This window comes from Gobius niger (assembly GCF_951799975.1).
Source record: "Gobius niger genome assembly, chromosome: 8".
NCBI classification, from domain to species: domain Eukaryota; kingdom Metazoa; phylum Chordata; class Actinopteri; order Gobiiformes; family Gobiidae; genus Gobius; species Gobius niger.
In genome coordinates, this window is record NC_136859.1 from 13,946,227 (window position 1) to 13,965,188 (window position 18,962).

Sequence of the window (18,962 nt, forward strand, 5' to 3'; positions counted from 1 at the left end):
ACATAACCGTATTTAAATAGGGAAAACGTGGAAGAGCTTGGTCGCTTCTAACTTCACCCCCATTTGGCCCCATAGAGGAGAGGAGGAGAGGCTAAATGCTAACAACATCTTTGGTCTTTTTGCGTGACTGAGCGCACACGTAAAGACCAGACAGGTACGGATCAACTCGTCTAAGCTCAGGTAAGAACATATCTCAGTATGGAAAAACGGCAGCCTGTTCCTTTAAAGCCACTCTAAATCTTAAAACAGTAAAGCTTTGTTTGAAAAGTATTTAATCTAATCCAACTATGAACATGAAATACAATGAGACGCAACCTACTTAGGGTGAAAATTAAACCATTAGATAAGAAAAATGGGAAATAAAATGCAAATAAATGTACAGACGATACATTTTGAGCCTTAAACTGCATCGTTTATCTGTCATTTATTGAACGATAAGTCGATATAGTGATTTTCGTAACAGTCCTAAAGACCAATGAGCAAAAGTCAACGTCAATCCCTGTCTTTGTAGTTCTCCGTCAGGATCAGCAGATGTAAAAATACAAATAATTCAAACCAACCAGAATACAATGATGGCTTTTGTTGCGTAAGCTCCTCTATATATTATTTACCAGCTCTTGACATTGACCCTGACAGATCGTTGTTGTTTTATATTCTTACCAATATTCCTTGGTGTTATTTGTGGCAGCTGAACTCGGGGATCACTCTCCCTCTCTGCTCCCTGGTTACCTCTCGAAGTCCCATTTCATCCCGGAGCAAGATGAAGACTTCCTGTCCAAAGTGGAAGATCTACACCCCCAGCACAAGTAATTTAGTCTCAGCTGATTACATGTTTCCGAGGATAAACGGCGTGACTGTTTCTTTGTGTGTGTCCTCAGGGGACTAAAGCAGAGCGAGGCCGAACTCTGTTTCCTCAACACGGCTCGAACGCTAGAGCTGTACGGAGTTGAGCTGCACTCTGCCCTGGTACTGGAGACCGCTCTGTCGTCATTCAGATGAGATAGTTTATGTTTATTTATTTTTAAATCTTTTGCCAGGACACAAACAATGCCCCTCTCATGGTGGGTTTGGCTTCAAGCGGGGTAGCCATTTTCTGTAACACGGTCTGCTCCAGTTTCTTCCCTTGGTAAGTGTTGATGCTTGTTATCATCAGATGCATTCTGCCTTATTTCAATGGCTTGTTTTTGTGCACAGGGGGAACATCATCAAGATCTCCTTCAAAAGAAAACGGTTTATGACACATCTGAAACGCAAACATGTGAGTTTTTCTGTTCTTCCAAGTATCCGCATGTATATTGTCACCTTTTACTGTACTCACGGCGTTACTGTATATGATGCTCTTGGCTCTTTTACTTAAACCAATTCGCACCAAAACAGGTGTCAACAATAACACTTGTAAAACTGTAAGCGTGTTACATCGGAAACCTTTACCAGCCTTTGAAAATCTTCAATTTTTTTGTTTCTTTGTTACACTACACACGAGAAGCCTGATAAAGCATCACGATGACTTACTTGCCTTGTTAGCAAGTCTAGACCATAAATTCAGTATTACAGGATGCAGTGAGACTTGGGTGAATGACAGATCAGATGCCTTATTAAGTGGGAAAATCATCATCTTAAAGGGGCTGGATGCAAGTTTGCCATTTTATACTCACTACTGCCACCTCAGGTCATACGTGTAACTGCACTTTCTATATTAAGCTCGTGCATGATGGCCCTTCGGACCCCAATGAACACCTTTTTGAGTGACAGTGCAGGATTTTAGAGGCAGTTGTGGTAAATATGTCTGGGCTCATTCTACACCTTAGGACATTGTTGAATTAACTCTGTATAGTCCCTTTAAGTGTACCAGCTTTAGCGTGGTGTGTACATATTACATATTTAAAAAGCTTTTTAAGTTAAATGTGTTGCTACGTTATGCTTAAAAAACCCATATGACTCATGAGTCACATTGGTCACATGTTGGTCTTTCTCCTGAATGCATGGAATATCTTGCAAATCTCATGATGTACAAACTATGTAAATCTGATTCAAATATCATGATGTGTAGAGACAGGATGGGTGAAAAAAAGGCTCCTTCTGTAATATGATCCTGTTGGTGGGAGGTTGTGGGTGGGTGAATTTTTGTAATTTCGTTTTTTTCCTTTGTAATTCTGCGTTTTTCTTTTGCTTCTGCACTTTTGTTGTATATTGTATATTTTAAGTGTGGGTCCCTGTGCATAAGCGTTGTGCTTCTGGGGATTCCCTTTTACAAAACGGACCTCAGTATCAACAAAATTGAATAATATAAATTGTCACGTTTGTAATAAATAAATAAATAAAATAAATTAAAGAAGACACAAAAAAAGACAAAAAGCAGCAGATTCCAAAAATAAAACAAAAACACTTTAACTCAGAAACATTTGTAAAAAAAAAAAGTCAGAAGTATTGTAATTACAAGGATTCTGAAACAATACACTCATCACAACACAGATGTATCGTGATATTTTGCTAAATTATATTCTGCTCCAGCCTTAATAGTTACCACACCTGTGAAAATCAAAGTTTAAAAACTAAACTAATGCAAAACAAGTCTTAAATTTAACATTTCAATTCGCCACAATAGTGTGAGATTAGAACTAAACGGCCCTAATGTTAAACAATCCCAGTCTGAACTCATAATGACATTTCTTTTTTACAGGGGGAGACCCAAGACTGCGTGACATCCTTTGACCTTCCTTGTCCAAAGAGCTGTAAGAACCTGTGGAGGTCCTGCGTCGACCATCACACCTTCTTCAGCTCCAGTCGCACCATGAAGAGTCCCAAACAGAGCAACACCATTCAGACTTACAAGAAACTCATCACTGAGCACTTAGGGCTGGGCAACTATAAGACAGACGAGTGAGGGTCATTGTTCATTATCAAACATAAACCTAGCAGCTCTCACGAGTGTTTCCTGTGAGCGCTGCCTGTTCTTCAGATCTCTGTTCAAACGTGTGTTAATGTGTATTCTTTGATTGTCAGTGGATCTGTGTGTCAGAAAGTTATGGGGGGAATGGTTTGGAATCCAGTTTTACGCCGTTCCCTTTCCTCGGAGCATCTGGAGACAAAGAGCCTTCCGTCCAGATCACCTCCATCGACCCCAAACTGGTGCGTCAGATACGACCCCCCAACACAGACACAGAAAGATCAGCACCCCTGATAAATATGAGAAAATAATCATATTTTCTATTTCACAAAACGCCAAAAATCTTATGTAAAATAGAACATTGTGTGTGTTTTAAATGTCATTTCAGCTGTTTTCCTCTCGAATACACGTGGGTGGGTTAGAAACAGCTGCTTAAAGGTTAAACTGAAAGATAGTTTTTTCTTATGACATTCATTTCTCATATTTACCAGTGGTTTGTCTACTTTACATACTTTGTTGCAATTTGGTATGAAAGCCCCACACATTTCTTTTCCATGGGCAAAAATACCTACACTGATTACATGTTACATTACATTACATAATCAAAAATAGACAGTGGTGAGACATTATTTTCACACTCTATTGGCCACAGAGTCCAGATCTCCACTGAGAATCTTTGAGATGTGCTGGAGAGGGCTTTGCACAGAGGTCGTACTCTCTCATCATCAATACAAGATCTTGGTGAAAAATTAATGCAACACTTTTGACATTGCAGAAGCTTATTGAAACAATACCACAGTGAATGTGTGCTGTAATCAAAGTGTATTAACTGAACATACACTTTGTTTTTTCAGTTTTAGATTAAATGGACTATACGGAGTTTAAAAATGTTGAAATGATGTATTTTCCTCCCCCTACATGTTCCAGCAATGTAGAATGTAGAATGAGCCCAGACATGTTCACCAGAGCTGCCTCTAAAATCCTGCCCTGTCACTCAAAAAGTGTTAATTCAGTCCGAAGTGCCAGCATGCACGAGCTTGATAACCTGCAGTTACGCATAAGACCTGAGGTGGCAGTAGTGAGTATAAAATTGCCAACTTGCATCTAGTGCCTTTAAGAGATGTAGGATTAAATAAAGGAGCACAAGCACTTTCTAAACACGCTGCATCTTGGTGATTGAGGGGAAACCTCTTCTTCTTCTTCTTTTTTTGTCTGGCAGGAGGAGCCCCCGAGTTCGTCACGGCGCCTCCAAACCGCGGCCCTCATCGATGGAGCTGAGCAATGACTTGAAGGAGATGTCTGAAGGAGAAGACGTCTTCTACACGTACAGAGCGTCTGTGAGCAGCAGCCAAGCGAGTGAAGGGGACGGATCCACACATCTGTAAGTGTCTACAAACCTCTACTGTTTAGTTCTGCACTGATACAGCAAAGTTACTGGGACGGAGCTACACAGACTGGTATAGGTGTGAGTGATCGGTCGTCACCTGGAGCTGTGGCCTACGTTAAACGTATGCGCAAAATTGACTTTTAGAGCTTTTTTACAATTTTGTTCTCTAATCAAAAACATACCTGGGGCTGTGTTTCGATTCACTCACATATCTCGGCGGCAACTCCCAAAAATATCCCCCTTTTTCCACAAAACCTCCTCCTGAGTTCCTACGTATCCAGTAAATGCTTTCTTCACCTCTCTATCACTTGCCAAGCTTAATCTTTTCATCGTGAAGTGAAAACACTCACCATAGTTCACTACAGCCACGCTTTTTTCCCTCTTTAATGAAACAGCTACGCAGTAAAGAGGAGCAAGGGGCAGGGGCCGTGGGGGCTCACAGGAGATGAAAACCAGGAAGGGAAAATACTGGATATTTTGTTTCAGACGCTTTAGATCAATATTTCATTTTCTAACCAACAAAGTGTAAGGTGGTGATGAGATGTGATATTATTAGTAAATAACTAAATAACTTTTTTGCATCCAGTTTCTTTTAACCTTTTACTCCACGTGTATTTTCTCCAGTTCGGCTTTACCCAAATCTAAAAGCTTCCCCACTGTGTAATGCCTCATTTGAAAGCTAAGACTTACTTAGTGGTTGTGTCTTTTTTAGTCACAGTTTTGAAGTGTTTTTGTCGCTTATGTCATGCTGTTTTTGGCGCTTTTCCTGCATGTTTTTTGACGCTTTGTTGATGTGTTTTTGTTTTGTTTTTTTAAGCTTTTTGATTTGTGTAAAACCAACTGGAGAAAATGTGCTTGGTTCAGGCGGGGGTTAAAGGGATATTTCAAGATTTTTGACATAGGGCCTAATTTCCTAGTTATCCAGAGTGTTGTTCATTTTTATTCATGCAGTCTTTATATTTGAGATTTAGAGTTTAGTGGTGCTAGGCTAGTGCTAGGCTAGTGCATGTCTATGGTAACTAGTACCCTGCATTAAAAACCTCTTCAAAATCATCGGGTCGTCCTCCAAACGTTGCCATATCTGATTTGTAGAAAGCTCCTTTTCGAATTCCACATATAGTAACGCCGGCCGCAGGTAAACAAACTACTGTAGATCCGATAACCTAGCTTACAACCAGGAAGCTGATGTTCAAATATAAGTTATTTTAAACGCAAAATGGTTATATTTAAACAATTATTCAGTCAACACAGACATTTATATGGGTAGTCTGGTGTTATAAGTGATTTGCCTCAGGTGCACTGTGCTCGGGTCAGACTGTTTTTAATGCAGGCTACTAGTTACCATAGACATGCACAAGCCTAGCACTAGCCTAGCATCACTAAACTCTTCAAATAATAAGGACTGCATGAATAAATAATAAAAATATTTCCAGAAACAACAACACTTTGTATAACTAGGAAATGAGGCCCAATGTCAAAAATCCTGAAATATCCCTTTAAGAGGTTAACCTGGATGCAGAGAGTCTGACGGTGGTCTCTTTTCTCTCAGTGTATCTCAATATCTGTCTAGGATCCGAGAAACATTTAGGAGGATGCAGCAAATATGAGAAACAATAATCACGTGTGTGTAATGTTCACTAGTAGAAGGCGGTTTACAAATGAAGCAATGCTGAGGAAGTGAAAAGCTTATTAGAATGCAGTGGAAAGTATTATTGCTGTTTGTCTAAGATATAAAACTTCCATGTTTCAAGACAACATGAGCCTATGGGCCTCAATGACGACAGCATCGGGGAAGATGACGGCGACCACGGCCTAAACCACAACAATAATGTAAGTGCTACTAATTTCACTACGTTCTTTGCACTGAATGTAATATGTTAATGATTCCTCAGAATGCCCCTGGAGATGGAGACCTGCTGTTAATACGCATAACTCCTGATCATGAGGGAAGGTTCGGCTTCAATGTCAAAGTAAGTTTTTGTTCTTCAGTCCCATACTATCTGAAGCTGAGGTAACAGATTCATTTTACTCACGAGTAAAGTAAGGACCTCGAAATATAGTGAAATAAACATATGACGTTTGAAGGTGAACACTGTGACGATGAGCTCTCAGGCTTTCATCCCCCCGACCTAAAAGATGGAAGAAATTAAAAAGTAGTGAAACATGTGTGGGAGGGAGGGGCATGTAAACGGGACAGAGACTGGAAAGAGCGTCTGTGAGGTGTGGTCCTGTTCCCGAACTTAAGATAACACACTCAGGAGTCAATGTTTTTTCTATGATGGTCCGCCCTGTTTCACTTTGTTGGTCGGCCAAAGCTGTACACACTCCTGAAACTTACTTTTTTTTTTTTTTTAAATATACATTCGTGCTCAAAAGTTGAAATGCCCTGGCAGAATTTTAGATTTTTAGTTGACTAAGAATATGAAAGATAGTTAGTCTTTTTCTTTTTCTTCTTCTCTTTAAATAATAATGAAAAAGATAATCAAAAGTTTACATACCCCAGTTTTTAATACTGCATATCGCCCGCTTCAGCATCAATGACAGCTTGGAGTCTTTTGTGGTAGTTGTGGATGAAGTTCTTCTTGGCAAAAAGCCTCCAGTTCCTTTAAATGAACAGTGCGTTTGAGCTCTCCCCACAGTGGTTCAATGAGATGTGACTAACAGGACTTTCATTTTATTCTGCTGGAGCCAGAAAAGAATAAAGAACTTCCTCCACATCTACCACAAAAGACTCCAAGCTGTCATTGATGTTCAAGGGGGCAATGCACAGTATTAAAACTGGGGTATTTAAACTTTTGATCAGAGTCATTTTGGTTTCTTTTTTCATTATGATTTAAAAATAGCAAACTCAGTGATTGTGTGAAGCCATTTTTGATGAAACAACTAACTATGAGAGAAAAACACTTTTTGTGTTAAAAGAAATATAGAATTCTGCCAGGTTATGTAAACTTTTGAGCAGAACAGTATATCAGGACAATACTTGGGTTACGATGCCAATACCTTTACAAAAATATTTTTCATCTAGAACCATAAAACAGAACAATAATATCCATTTATTCCATTAAAGACTATTTATTTTTAAAGTTTGTGTCATTTATTTGAGCTGAAGTAACTGCTTGGTGCTGTCCCAGGACTCAACAGACGTCCAAACCTAACGTATCTTTTTCTGTACAGTATCATTTAACAGTAGCTACACATGACCAATTTGGATGTGTGGGGAGGATTGCGAGAGCTAGAAATGAGTCTTGACTGCACCAAACACTTTAAATTCACTCTGGTGCGCCATCTTTACAAAAACTATTGATTTTCTCGCAGGGCGGAGTGGACCAGAAGATGCCCCTTGCCATTTCTCACGTAAAACCGGAGTCTCCGGTAAGAGCGAGAGGTTTTGTTGACACAGTAAACGGCGGTAACGGTGACTTTGAAATGCTACACCTGTTCTGATTTACAGGCAGGGCGGTGTGAGCCTAAACTTCTCGAGGGAGATCTCATTGTCCTCATCAACGGTCGGGACATTTCGGAGCACACACATGACCAGGTCGTCATGTTCATCAAAGCGAGTCGAGAGTCGCACTCCAGAGAGCTGGCTTTGCTCATTAAGCGGAAAGGTGCGTGAGCTTGACACGAGGTGATATATATAAGTATACAAGTATATATCAAGAGTTTACTATTTCGATTTCTGTTGCAATTGATTCGAACTTATGGGAATATCTGAGAGGAAAGTGCTTCAATCTTCACCTGTGGGAGAAATTATTTGCTCAAGACGGACGTGCTATAAAGGGACGGCTCACTTAATATCCATCCATTTTCTTCCGCTTTATCCGGGGCCGGGTCGCGGGGGCAGCAGTCTCAGCAAAGATGCCCAAACTTCCCGATCCACACACACCTCCTCCAGCTGTTCTGGGGGGACCCCGAGGCGACACCAGGCCAGCTCGGAGACATAGTCCCACCACCGTGTCCTGGGCCTTCCACGAGGCCTTGTCCCACTAGGACATGCCTGGAACACCTCCCGCGGGAGGCGACCAGGAGGCATCCGAAACAGATGCCCGAGCCACCTCAGCTGGCTCCTTTCGACGTGAAGGAGCAGCGACTCTACTCCGAGCTCCTCCCGGGTAACTGAGCTCCTCACCCGATCTCGGAGGGTGCGCCCAGACACCCTGCGAAGGAAACTCATTTCGGCCGCTTGTATTCGCGATCTTGTCCTTTCGGTCATGACCCAAATCTCATGACCATAGGTGAGGGTGGGAACGTAGATCGATCGGTAAATCGAGAGCTTTGCCCTCCGACTCAGCTCCCTCTTCACCACGACAGACCGATACAGCGACCGCATCACTGCTGACGCCGCACAGATCCGTCTATCGATCTCACGCTCCATCCGTCCCCCACTCGTGAACAAGATCCCGAGATACTTGAACTCCTCCACTTGAGGCAAGGACTCCCCACCCACCTGAAGAGGGGAAACCACCTTTTTCCGGTGGAGAACCATGGCCTCGGATTTGGAGGTGCTGATCCTCATCCCGGCCGCTACACACTCGGCTGCAAACCGCCCCAGAGCAGCTGAAGGTCCTGGTTCGTTGAAGCCAACAGAACAACATCATCTGCAAACAGCAGAGATGAGACTCTGAGGCTCCCAAACCGGACACCCTCCGGCCCCTGGCTGCGCCTAGAAATTCTGTCCATAAAAGTAATGAACAGAACCGGTGACAAAGGGCAGCCCTGGCGGAGACCAACACGCACCGGGAACAGGTCTGACTTACTGCCGGCAATGCGAACCAAGCTCCTGCTGCGGTCATACAGGGAACGGACAGCCCTTAGCAGAGGGCCCCGGACCCCATACTCCCGGAGCACCCCCCACAGGGCACCACGAGGGACGCGGTCGAACGCTTTCTCCAGATCCACAAAACACATGTGGACTGGTTGGGCGAACTCCCACGAACCCTCGAGTACCCGATGAAGGGTATAGAGTTGGTCCAGTGTGCCACGACCAGGACGAAAACCGCATTGTTCCTCCTGGATCCGAGGTTCAACCATCGGCCGGATCCTCCTCTCCAGCACCCCGGAATAGACCTTACCGGGGAGGCTAAGGAGGGTGATTCCTCTGTAATTGGAACACACCCTCCGATCCCCCTTTTTAATAATTAATCACTTAATAATAAATAAATAATAATAAAGCACAGGTTACAACTGATATAGTTTGAAGCTGTGTATTGTATTTAACCACTTAACCCCCACCGGAACCGAGCACATTTTCTCCAGTTTGGCATCACCCAAATCTAAAAGCTTCTTAAAGAAAATTGACAAAATAGCGACACAAACGAGGATAAAAATGCAACAAAAACTGACAAGAGAGTGACGGAAACTTGCCGAAAAAGCAGCAAAAACACGAGAAAACGTGGTGTTTTGGTAATAAATTACCAAAACACCACGAAAGAGCTACAAAAAATGCCAGAAAAGCAACAACAACACAATAAATAAGCACTAAAAACATGATGGAATGAGCAATGAAAAATCAACAAAAGCACGAGAAAAAATATACGAAAATAAAACAAGAGACAAAAACGCTTAACCTCTTAAAAAACGTGACAAAAACATTACAATCAGTTTTGTGGGTCTACACTGGCCTATAGGCTGTAAGCTCTCAGGTCAAGAATCTTTTAGATTTGGGTAAAGCTGAACTGCATTTAAAGTTGCGCTCGGTTAAAGGGACTAGATGAAAGTTGGTCATTTTTATACTCACTACTGCCACCTCAGGTCATACGTTTAACTGCAGGGTCTATATTAAACTTGCACGTTGTAGTGAATAGGTCTGGGCTCATTCTACACATTAGGACACTGCTGGAGCATGTGGGGGGAGGAAAATACATAATATTCACATTTTTAAACTCCATATAGTCCCTTAAAGCAGTACTAAGTAACTTGTTTACCTTAATAAATCCTTTTCGTAGTCCCTGTGGGGGTAATACAAGTGTTTATGGGATGATTGGAGGGTCTTTCATCGCCCCCTGGTGTCTCTGGCCAGAAAACCATGTTTGCAACTTGTCTGCCCCCGGTGCGGAGCAAGCAATACACACTAATGTAATCACGAAGAAGAAGCTAACATGCTAACGTGCAAAGCTAACTGCGGGCTAACGTCACTTTAAACAGTATTTACAGCCAAGTTTGAGTGAAAAAAAATATTTCCATTGTATAATTGGATGCACAGTAACCCTCTCTCCCTTCACCTTTCCTGTCTACTCTCCAAGACAATTAATAAGTTAAAAAATCGTAACTTGCTACTACACCTGCAGTTGCACTTATGGCCTCTAGGGGGAAGAGTTACTTAGTACTTTAAAGGTGGGGGGGTAAGAGGTTAAGAGGTAACCAGACCTTTGTCTTAGAGCCCATACTTTTCTGTGATTGGTTAAACCCACCCGTCACTCACTTCGAGCTTGACAGAGGCTGTCCAATAAATGAATAAAATGTTTTAGCATTTATAATAATTTAAAACCTTTCAAATCTGGCTAGTTTGGTTTATGGATTTTTTATATTTGGCTTAATTTCACAAAAATATGCTTCTGGTAAACACACAGAGCCACACTATTATATTACAGCTTATATTTTTCCTGTAATGACTGTCTTTTCTTATATTTTAGGAGCGAGCCGTGTGCTCCCGCTGCTGCAGTTACCCCCTGCCCTCTCAATGACAGGGCAGTCCCAGGGAGACAAGGTGCACTCCCCAGTCCAGTCCGAGCAAGCCACAACACTGGAGGAGTCGATGAGACAGCTGGAGAGATCGATACAGTCTGGCACCCTCTGCTTTCACTTCGAGGTATTTAATATGCAAGATCAACAGCAACTGTGATTATGTACAAGCTGCGAACGAAGATGTGCTTTGACGTGACGGTGTCTGTTTAACTGTAGGAACACTATTAATATGTTGAGAGGAGTTGCAGACAGAATGGAGGGCTGCAAGATTAATCACAGACAAAATGGTTTCAATCATCATTTAACAAAGGTCGCTTAAGATCTTAGGAAATGAAAGACATATAATGCAAAATGTACTATTATTGAGCTTTAAACTGTGTGATAACAATTGTTTATTCACACAGTTCTTAGTAATCCTATGAACTTTGGTCATTTCCTCTACTGAAGAAACCTCTTCTGAATATGAAACAGATGTTGATGACTAAGACATTAGTCATGTCAAGTCTCTTAATGTTGCCTTGGTTTCTCTTCCCTGTTGTATCTAGAACCTTTATAGAAGAAAGCCTAACATGTCTCTAAACTGTGCCCGGCTCTCGGAGAACCTGGAAAAGAACCGTTACAGAGATGTTTTACCATGTAAGTCATGCAGGTCTCAAACCATAAAAGTACATTTTTTCTGCTTCCTGTGGTGCTCTGACCTCATTGTGACCTCCCGCTGTTTCTCTGCGACTTTACAGACGATGACACCAGGGTGGTGCTGAAGGGCCATGAAGACTACATCAATGCCAGCCACATAACAGTGAGCTTCCACAGCACTGTGCTCTCTTTGGTCATTGCCTGACATTTAAACTCATCATTTGTGCTTTAGTGTGTGTGCCTCTTTGAATGTTTGTTTTGTAGGTGGCGCCCCCTATGTCTGGTGTTTGTCTACGTTATGTGGCTGCTCAGGGGCCACTGCCTCAGACCTGCGCTCACTTTTGGCAAAGTGTTTGGGAGCAGCAAGCGCACACCGTCATCATGCTCACCACTCTGACAGAGCGGGGACGGGTACAGAGACATTATATTTAATATTATATTTAACAGACTTTGAATCGTTATAGTTTTATTAGTTTCATACACTAGTTATATTCTGCATGTTGTAATTCATTATGTAGTTTTAACCGAACAAAATTAAAACAGCTAATTTGCCTGTAACCTGGCTAATTATAATCATAATCATAATCACAGGGCCAAAGGCTCGCTCAGAGCTGTCAAGGTCTCGTTAGACAAAGCCGTCGCTGCCTAAGCTTTACTGTTGCTAAGCAACCAGATACAGATATTTATTGACCCCTTTCCAGATGTTTGTCTAGATTCTCTCGCCACACAAAGGTTGAATGCCAAATATTATCAATCATTGTCCGCTGCTGCTGAATGCTTTTGCACCTCATTCTGAAACACAAGAAAACACAAACAGAGCACAGCTGATACAGCAGCTGTAGAAGATCGTATCCAACTGCTGACTCACATCAATAGTATAATGTAATTTATGTAATATCCTGTTGTTGCAGACCAAGTGCCACCAGTACTGGCCTCATCCGCCTCAAGTGAAGAAGTACGGACACATGCAGGTGAAATGCCACTCAGAGGAGTGCAACCTGGCTTATGTGACGCGGCAGTTCACTCTGACGCACTCACAGGTACAGAAACTACAGGCGTGAAGTATTTTTAAATGTTACATGTAATTATTTGGAATAAGCCAAAAATGTGCACCAAATGCTCATCAGGACATTAAGAAACAAACAGCATTTTTAGCATACGATGACCCTCCCCAGAATATGGTAATACAAATTGTATCATAAGGTGAAAATTGTGATATTATTTGTACATTTGTATATCATTACATCCCTCGAAGGATTAGCCATGTAGAAGAGGGTACTAGATCACAACACAGTCAGCTGTGCAGACTTCACCACAGGGTCTCAGACAACAAAGCATGTCAAGTTTTGTTTACACAGTGCTATTGGTGCAGAGTACGGCTTTTAGCTGAAATAATATTGTACATAGATTTATCACATTTGCTTCATTAGGCTTGGGTAAATGCATGTTCAGAAGCACACGGCGTGAGCTGACAAACGTGCAAACACAGATACTGCTGTGTGGGCCCATCTGTTCCTCTGGCAGCTCAGGTTAGTCCTGCGTGGACTCACAGGCGACATGCCCATTGCAAAGACCAGAGTCAGCACTTCTGTCACTGGGGCTCCCTCCACCTGCCTCTGTGTTTACTTCTATCTGTGTCCGTGTCTTATTCTATTCATTTGCTTCCTAAATGTCACAGTTACAGTTTTCACACTGTAAGCTTATTTTTATAATACCTTTGACTGTTCATAACTCAGCAGCTGCCAATGCCCATCATGAAGGAAATTTGAGCGCTAAAGTGGAAGTAAAGAGGAGCACTTCCCAGACGCAGGGACGATGTGCATTATTGATCGATTAATCCTCAGTTCAACATTGTACATCTTTGCTTTTGTTCCAGATGGGGGAGGAGCGGGCGGTCACACACCTCCAGTACGTTGCCTGGCCCGACCATGGAGTCCCTGATGACCCTTCAGACTTCCTGCTGTTCGTCAGGTCGGTGCGAGAGCGGAGGAAAAGAGACGAACCGCTGATGGTGCACTGCAGGTAACATGCGTCTACTCAAGAGACAAGTTTCTCAAGAACACGCAACTTTTTATTAATTATTAAAAATGTCTCACTCTGGGCGTCTTTCTGCGAGAGAGGAGAGGACTGAACAGGGTTGTAATTGATAGAAACGGTACAAAATTTAAATATTACTTTGTTGAACAAGTGCTTATTGCTTCATCCTTTACACAGCGCCACTTGTTTATCAGAACTGTTGGAGTGAAACGTGTACACAGTTTGAGCCTCATGAGACCAGACTGAGTTCATTGTTGAATTATTCTGTCTTTGTTCTGAATCTCTCCAGTGCAGGGATTGGACGGACAGGTGTGCTAATCACCATGGAAACGGGCCTGTCGTTATTAGACCAGGGGCGACCTGTGTTCCCGCTGGAGATTGTGAGAACTCTGAGGGATCAGCGAGCCATGATGGTGCAGACCACGGTGCGTCAATGAAAATATTTATTTGTAACAATGTGTTTTAATGATGCTGTATTTCATTAATCTACTGGGGATCTTAATATTGAGATGGCTATATAATGCTTGTAATATACTTTTGGAAACGTTTATCTTACTTAAAGCCATACTGCCTAACATTTCACCCAGTAAACAGAATAAAATACAACAATTTATTTTATTATAGATATTTTACTTAAAAATACAGCAGTACTAAGTAACTCGTGTCCCTAGAGGCCATAAGCACAACTGCAGGTGTCAAAGCAAGTTGCGATTTTTTAACTTATTAATTGTCTTGGAGAGTAAATACTACGCTGACAGAAAAGGCGAAGGGAGAGAGGGATATTGTACATCCAATTATACAATGGAAATATTTTTTTTCACTCAAACTTGGCTGTAGATACTGTTTAAAGTGACGCTAGCCCGCAATTAGCTTTGCCCGTTAGCATGTTAGCTTCTTCTTCGTGATTCTATTAGTGTGTATTGGTTGCTCCGGTCCGGTGGCAGTCAAGTTGCAAACATGGTTTTCTGGCCAGAGACACCAGGGGGAGATGAAAGACCCTCCAATCATCCCATAAACACTTGTATTACTCCCACAGGGACTACGAAAAAGATTTATTAAGGTAAACACTTAGTACTGCTTTAAAAAATGACCAAACAAACAATGTGTTTGCTGTGAGCGGCTCACCTCTCCTCAGACCTGACTGTAACTTTACTGGGAGCGGGACGTCCCCACCTCGTTTCCATGGAGATGTCGACTAAAGGCAGCCGAATATGAGATTTACTGAAAAAATCGTATGTGGAGCTGGTCGTTGGTTTGGTATTGGCAACAGTAGAATCTAAAATGTTACACCACACGTGTCAAGGTCAAGGCCCGTGGGCCACATGCGGCCTGCGAGATGATTGAATGTGGCCCTTTGAGGAGCGTGAATTCCTGAGCATGTCAAAAAACGGAAAAGGAAGTCTCTAGCCCATTCCTGTACGGAGTTATGGATTTTTAAAGAAATAACCAATTTACTCACTCCAGCCACTAGGGGGCAGCTTAAATTTAAAAAGGGAGACAATTCCATATTTGTCCAGTAGAGGGCACTGACATAATAAAAGATCAGGATGTAAACAGCACATTATAGCCACGTGGTAGATGGTCAGTCTGCCCCAGGGCGGCTGTGGCTACAATAGGAACTCCCTGCCATCGAGTGTGGAGTTAATGAATAATGACTTTATGAAGCACTTTGCGAAACGTGTCACACAGGCTGATAAAGCGCAATAAGTGTAAGATGTTGTTGTTTATGAGACCACCGTCCTTTACAATATATGCGGCCCGTGACCCGCCGTGGGGGCTGAATTTCGGCCCTCGACCCAAACGAGTTCGACCCCCCTGTGTTACATAATGTGGCTTTAAAATAATGTATGTCTATGGGAAACAAAACATCTGTGCCCAAACACCATTGATGTCAGTAGTGAGCACAAAAGAGTTAGACTAATAACGCATAGCTGTAGTGCAAAGCATATTTTGTAGAGCTGAGAAGGATCAGGCGATGCTGTCTGGACTTTATAAACACTGAAGAGATTTTTGACACAATGTGCTGTCTACTGCATGACCTGGCAAGGCCTGTTTATTTATACCGCGCATTACGTACACAAGGCAACTCAATGCGCCTCACTATCTGAGGCGCATTCCTCATTTCTCATGAGGAAAATATCAAGTGGCATTAAAACAATGTTGATGACTTTGTGGACCATACACACAATATAGGGGCTAGATGCAAGTTGGACATTTTCTTCTCACTACTGCCACCTCAGGTCATACGTGTAACTGCACCTTCTACATTAAGCTCGTGCATGAAGGCAATTTGGACCCTAAGTAACACCTTTTTGAGTGACAGTGCAGGATTATAGAGGAAGTTGTGGTGAACAGGTCTGGGCTCATTCTACACATTAGGACATGGCTGGAACATGTATGGGGAAGAAAATAATAATTTTAACATTATAAACTCTTTATAGTCCCTTTTAAGTTCTTTTATTACATTCATTGTGTCTTCTTGAGTAATAAACTTTTTCTGGTTTCTTTTTAAAAGACACTAGGTTGGAACAAACAAAAGCTGTTCTATTACCTTACGCGTTTCGATGGACAAGGAACCACTTCCGTCTTCGTCAGAGGCGTCTCACGACGTGCATGCGTCTCTTATTGGGAATAAGAGACGCATAAGAGACAATAAGAGACGCATCATGCACGTCGGGAGACGCCTCTGACGAAGACGGAAGTGGTTCCTTGTCCGTCGAAACGCGTAAGGTAATAGAACAGCTTTTGTTTGTTCCAACCTAGTGTCTTTTAAAAAGAAACCAGAAAAAGTTCCCTTTTAAGTTGTTACAATTAAAACAACCACAGAAGAAACTAGCTTTTTTTTTTTTATGTGTGTAAGAAATGTGTGTGTGTAGAACTGTAGCACATATGCAGGGTAACTAAATGTGTGTGTGTGTGAGTTCAAATCAGCTTTTTGCAGATATCTAAATATTAAGTATGGTCTGTTGTATCGATAAAAGCAAGAAATAGCAAAAATAAGTAAAGGTTTGCAGAAATGTTGGTTGAAAGTGTATGTATCTCTTCCACATCTCTCAAAGTAGATTTTTTTTTCTGGCTCCTTTGCCCTTATTATGAAATGCGATATGGCCCCTCATGATACCTCGCTCTGTTTTTCGCTGATGCGGCGATTCTCATGTTTCGTCCATCTGTTAGCAATGGAAAACATGCACAGACGTAAGACAAGCTTTACAGTAAGGAGCCAGTGTCAATGTCAAACTGTTAATGAGGCTGAATTCACAAAAGTATCAAAACTCTCACAGGCCAATGCTACTGAGGCATTAAACTGTCAACCAATGTGTCAACACCATGTAGATTATTTATTTATTATTTTCTCATAACTGTAAACTACCTGTGTAACTGAGTAATAATGTTATATTTCTATATTTTGTGTGTTTTCAGTGTCAGTTCCAGTTTGTCTGCGAGGCCATTCTGCGAGTCTACAAGGAGAAGCACGAGGGGTCTTCTGTTTCAAAATCTTAATCACCGAGAGCCCAGAACCTAAACCACAGCATTTTCTTCTGGTCACGCAACAAGCCAGCTCCCACTGAAGAGGCCAGCCCCCCCCCCCTAAAGGATCGGTACGCGACGTGCATGTCAAGTGCACAACTGTCCTTTGAGCACAGCTGGCGTCGGATGTTCAGTCCAAATTCCCACGTCGTACACCTTCGCCGGCCTTTAGGTTTTTCTGCTGATCGTGCATTCGGCTGGTAAAGGCTGCGGTCTCCATAGTGACTGATATCTATGAGACTTGTGTGAGCTGCTAATTTCAAAAGCAAGAGGCCACTCGGCGACACTTCCACTTGTGATGTGGCTCAGACTGATGACTCCGAGTGGCTCTGGAATGGATCGGACAGAGAAACAGAGGCGAACCATGGTGTGATGATAAACTAATGGCTTTATATAGGTACGTTCGATATGGTTGTTGCACCACACACTGTTAACACCTTTAAATTATTAACACTCAATAAACAATGATTTTTATGATTTTCTCCCTGTCTTCCTGTGTGAATTTACAGTATACTGATTATGTGTGTGAATACATGAACCTCCCCGTCAGCTCCTTTGACCTTCTGTGCAGTGCAGCCATAGCCTGGCATTTCAGTGTATTACCTCAGCCAAATTCAGCAAGACAATTTTGCATCAGAAATTGCTTTGTGTGCAGCTTTGAAACAGCAACAGGCATAATGTGATGGTCCCATAATGTGCAGACAGGACAAACTGGTAGAATATTCAGCACAAACTTGTCTCGGTAGTAGGCCTAGACTCTTTGTAAAGTGGGAAGTCTGAATCAGCTGACCCAGTCCAAGCAGTTCTCCTCATCTCTGTGAAGGCTATATCAAGTCTGATGACACATCAATTGTTAACTTGGAGCAGCCTCGCCACAGTCCCGTGGGGCGAGCGCGTGGCAGACAGATGGCGCTGCTTTGACGCCGTCGACTCGTCCAGTTCAAGGAGCAGAAGTTTGTTCAGCGCTGTGTTACGCACATGCGCACATCAGGCTGTTTGTCCAGTTTCACTGGTTGACTTTCACCTGTGAGGTAGACTATAGTTTCGGTTCACCGCTAAGACTCGGAAACAAGCCCGGGCATTGGTCTGGGGCTTCAGAGTGGGTCAGTCCGCCGCACACGAGCTCTCCCGCGGCTGCTGTAATTCAGAGGTCCCGCCGCGAAAGGACCGCGGGCTTCTCAGGATCTAGGGGTCGGTGCGCAACAGCGAGCTCCGCGGAGGCAGGTGCAGCGGGGACAGGACAGAGGGAGGAGGAGGAGGGCTGTCTCTCTACGGCAGCGCAGCGACTGGCCGCTAAACCCACTGGGCTCTCCCCGTAGTGGCGGCGCATTTCCACAAAATGTCACCTCCGGTCTGAGGTCCGTAGCTTTGGGGAGGAACGACTTGGACCAGGAAGATGATGGGATTTCTCCGTCGGACGTTCAGCCGCCGCTCGAGGAACCGCTTCCCAACGAGAGAGAGGGATGAGCGGGACGGGAAGCTGGGAGCGGGAGGAGGGGGCGGAGGGGTGACCGGGAACCCCCTGCTCCTGGCCCATCAGCAGCAGGTTGTCCACGCGCCGGCGGTGGTCACTGGGGGGGCCTCCGTGCACATCCCGGCTGCAGGAGGCGCCCGGACCACCATCTCCTGCCGCGTGCTGCTCCTGGACGGGTCGGACGCCAACGTGGACCTGCCTGTGAGTTCATGATAGTTGGATTTCTGAAAGTAGGACTTAGAGTTGCCTTAATGATCTTTTGAAACTAAACTAAGATGGGTGAAGCTAAAAGTTTAATCAGATGTTTCCAGCAAAGAAGGAAGCACTGG

At 43.1% G+C, this 18,962-nt stretch overlaps 2 protein-coding genes across 4 annotated transcripts in view; both read left to right on the top strand.

Moving 5' to 3' along the window:
- ptpn3 (protein tyrosine phosphatase non-receptor type 3) overlaps positions 1 to 17,500 on the top strand; it is a 33,150-nt gene extending 15,650 nt beyond the window's left edge. For 2 of the 3 annotated variants that reach the window (XM_079560754.1, XM_079560753.1), the window contains exons 8-26: positions 689 to 806; positions 879 to 966; positions 1,038 to 1,126; positions 1,195 to 1,258; positions 2,681 to 2,880; positions 3,004 to 3,129; positions 4,107 to 4,268; positions 6,026 to 6,104; positions 6,167 to 6,244; positions 7,590 to 7,646; positions 7,726 to 7,882; positions 10,907 to 11,082; positions 11,504 to 11,594; positions 11,696 to 11,757; positions 11,859 to 12,005; positions 12,506 to 12,634; positions 13,471 to 13,616; positions 13,921 to 14,056; positions 17,052 to 17,500. In XM_079560754.1, the coding sequence (XP_079416880.1) occupies positions 689 to 806; positions 879 to 966; positions 1,038 to 1,126; positions 1,195 to 1,258; positions 2,681 to 2,880; positions 3,004 to 3,129; positions 4,107 to 4,268; positions 6,026 to 6,104; positions 6,167 to 6,244; positions 7,590 to 7,646; positions 7,726 to 7,882; positions 10,907 to 11,082; positions 11,504 to 11,594; positions 11,696 to 11,757; positions 11,859 to 12,005; positions 12,506 to 12,634; positions 13,471 to 13,616; positions 13,921 to 14,056; positions 17,052 to 17,132 (2,186 nt within the window). In that variant the 3' untranslated portion in view covers positions 17,133 to 17,500. Of the gene's footprint in view, positions 1 to 688; positions 807 to 878; positions 967 to 1,037; positions 1,127 to 1,194; positions 1,259 to 2,680; positions 2,881 to 3,003; positions 3,130 to 4,106; positions 4,269 to 6,025; positions 6,105 to 6,166; positions 6,245 to 7,589; positions 7,647 to 7,725; positions 7,883 to 10,906; positions 11,083 to 11,503; positions 11,595 to 11,695; positions 11,758 to 11,826; positions 12,006 to 12,505; positions 12,635 to 13,470; positions 13,617 to 13,920; positions 14,057 to 17,051 lie in introns of those variants that run through there. The other variant, XM_079560755.1, reaches the window with a different exon arrangement.
- A 454-nt stretch (positions 17,501 to 17,954) lies between these two features.
- The window catches only part of epb41l4b (erythrocyte membrane protein band 4.1 like 4B), a 41,063-nt gene continuing 40,055 nt past the window's right edge, over positions 17,955 to 18,962 (top strand). Inside the window, exon 1 of the mRNA XM_079560876.1 lies at positions 17,955 to 18,834. Coding sequence (XP_079417002.1) covers positions 18,556 to 18,834 — 279 coding nt within the window. The 5' untranslated portion in view covers positions 17,955 to 18,555. The remainder of the gene's footprint in view (positions 18,835 to 18,962) is intronic.